This window comes from Priapulus caudatus, unplaced genomic scaffold (genome assembly GCF_000485595.1).
Source record: "Priapulus caudatus unplaced genomic scaffold, Priapulus_caudatus-5.0.1 Scaffold7916, whole genome shotgun sequence".
NCBI lineage: Eukaryota > Metazoa > Priapulida > Priapulimorpha > Priapulimorphida > Priapulidae > Priapulus > Priapulus caudatus.
The window spans coordinates 1,448-4,293 of record NW_014584977.1 but is presented as its reverse complement, the minus strand read 5'-3'; the positions used below and the strand labels follow the sequence as shown (position 1 = coordinate 4,293).

At 47.8% G+C, this 2,846-nt stretch overlaps 1 protein-coding gene across 1 annotated transcript; it reads left to right on the top strand.

Moving 5' to 3' along the window:
• Window positions 1–178: 178 nt before the first annotated feature.
• Window positions 179–1,222, top strand: LOC106820166 (spermidine/putrescine-binding periplasmic protein 2-like). The gene has a single exon (XM_014824709.1). The coding sequence runs from the start codon at window positions 179–181 to the stop codon at window positions 1,220–1,222; it is 1,044 nt and encodes a 347-aa protein (XP_014680195.1).
• The last annotated feature ends 1,624 nt before the right edge of the window (window positions 1,223–2,846 follow it).

Genomic DNA, 2,846 nt, shown 5'->3' with positions numbered 1-2,846 from the left:
TATCTACGCTTAGAAAACCGAGGAGGTTATTTTAATGAGTGATGTAATCAAAAAACCCCCTGAAGTGAGCCGTCGTAAATTTATTAAAGCCAGCACCGCTGCAGGTGTGGCTGCCTCAGTTGGCCCATGGATTGTGAGTTCCAAGGTATTAGCCTCATCAGGAGAGATCAATGTCTTGATGTGGTCCGACTACCTGTCAGCGGGCTTCTTTAAAGCATTCGAAGCCAGCAGTGGCATTAAGGTCAACTTTACTGGCATTGACTCCAACGAAGAAATTATAAACAAGATGAAGGCCTCTAAAGGTCGCGGCATCGACATCTGTAGCCCGACTAATATGCGTTCACCGCAGTGGAAAAATCTAGAACTATTGCAGCCATTTGACTATAGCAAAATCAGCACAATTAAAAATGCTAACCCGGCAATGCTTCGGGTTGGTCATGATGAGTGGAATTTTGGCGCTAAGGGTTCGCACTGGTTGCCCATGATTTGGGGAACAGAAGGTATTGCCTGGCGTACCGACCAATGGGCGCCACCGCGTGCTGGCGATATTCCTAGCTACGGTGATATCTGGCAGAGTGACGTCAAAGGTAAGACTATGATGCGGGTTCATTCCGGCATGCTGGGTGCGGGTCTCTATCTCGAAACCATCGGCAAGCTTGAACCGGGCGCAATGAAAAAGGCTTACGACGGTGAGCCGGGTATGCGCAAGACCTGGCAGGTGGTCACCGATTTTTGTATTGCCAACAAAAAGCAGGTCAAGCTGTTCTGGAACGACGCCGATTCACAAAAGAACGGGTTGTTGAATGACGGTGTTGTGGTCGGACAGACCTGGGATGGCCCACCAATAAGCATGATGAATAATGACGATCCGGTGCAATATCGTGCGCCAGTCGAAGGCGCTCTGGCCTGGATTGATGGCATGGCATTGTCAAAACAGGCCGAGAATCTGGATGCTGTATATGAGTTCCTGACTTATTGTTATACGCCTGAAGTTGGCGGTCGCTCCATCGATGGTGGTAAAGACGATAGCTGGGGTGGCAAAGGCCATGGCTATAACTCTGCTGTTCTGGGTGCTGACCAGTATGCTAGCGATGATTATGGCAAGACTTTCGGCAGCGTCTATCCATACAAATCCCTGGCAAATCTCTGGCCCTGGCCAAAAGAGCCGCAATGGTATGCCGACGTGCGTACCGAGTATGTCAATAAGTTTAACGCGGCATAATACTCAATCCTTTACGACCTCAGCTTGGGTGACGTTACTTCTTTGGTCTATAAAAAAACTATAAGGTTTATCGGGAGACTACTTTATCCTAGAAAAATCAGTTGAACTATCCTTAAAGGATGCGAGAATTGGGTAACCTTTTGAATCGTTGAGGTAATTCCCATGTCAGACAAGGACAATATAGCTCACCCAGTGGGTGAAGAAAATTCAGCCCCAAAGACCTCCGAAAACCTGCTGCTAGCGACAGAAACTTTTGGTGGGAAGATTCATGTTGAATGGGATCCGACGGCTGCGGTAACGCCCATCGGGCAATTACCTTTCTTTATTCAATTCTTGAAGATCGGCGGTTTATTCGAGCCCTGGGTATCCAGTTGTCCATTACGTTACGACAGTAATAACGCGCCAAAGAAAGTCGACGTACTGGGTTCATTTTTGCTGTCTATATTATCGGGTCATAGTCGCTATGCGCACATGGCCAGTTTGACGGGGGATCGAGTTAATACCCAGATGCTCGGTATGTCAAAAGTGGTCAGTGATGATTCGGCACGCCGGGCGCTGAAAAAAATGGATGAAGAAAAAGGAGTTCGGTGGTTACAAACCCATTTGCAACGGAGTTTCGAGCCGTTACTAACCCAGCCCTGGATTCTCGATTCAGACGTGACCGTCAAACCACTTTACGGTCATCAGGAAGGTGCGGCGATCGGTTACAACCCACACAAACCGGGTCGGCCATCGCATACTTATCACACCTATATGATTGCTAATCTTCGCCTAGTTCTCGATGTTGAAGTCAAGCCTGGTACAGACACCGCCGCTAGCCATTCATCGCCCGGTTTGTGGGAATTGCTCGATCGACTGCCGCGATCTCAGTGGCCTGCATTTATCCGAGGGGATAGTGACTGGGGTGTCGATGAAGTGATGACAACCGCAGAACAAAAAAAACTGGATTACCTGTTTAAACTAAGAAAATCTAAATACGTGAAACAGTTGATCCACAAGGCGCATAGCCTGGGTAACTGGTCGTACATTATCGATGGTTGGGAGGCACGGGATGACCAATTAAAGCTCTCCACATGGAAGGTCTATCGACGCGTTGTTATTGTTCGGCGTCGTCTATCAAAAGAATCGGTGCTGGCACTGTCAGATAACAAAACCGGACAACAGAAGTTTGGTTTTCTGGAAGACCCCGAAGATATCCGAGTCTTTGAATACGCGGTGTTGGTAACTTCCCTGGATGATGAAGTGCTTAGTATTGTGCGGCATTACCGAGACAGAGCTGACTGTGAAAATAACTTCGATGAGATAAAAAATCACTGGGGTTGGGGTGGATTTACGACCAGAGATATCAAACCCTGCCGATTCATCGCTCGAATCATTGCACTGATATATAACTGGTGGAATATCTTTGCCCGGCTGGCCAATCCAGACAAGCACATGGAGGCTATCACTAGCCGACCCTTACTACTGAGTTCGGTCGGTCGTTTAACTGAAACAGGCCGAAAGAAAACCATGACGATCACCAGTACGAATGCACAAGCTGATCATATCGAAGAAACTTTCCAAAGAATACAGACGTTTTTTAATACCCTCAAAGCGATTGCGCCGCAGTTGAGCGTTGCAGAAC

What these genes read in the sequence shown, in the direction of transcription:
- LOC106820166 (XM_014824709.1), top strand. Translation starts at nt 179, where the DNA reads ATGTGGTCCGACTACCTGTCAGCGGGCTTCTTTAAAGCATTCGAAGCC.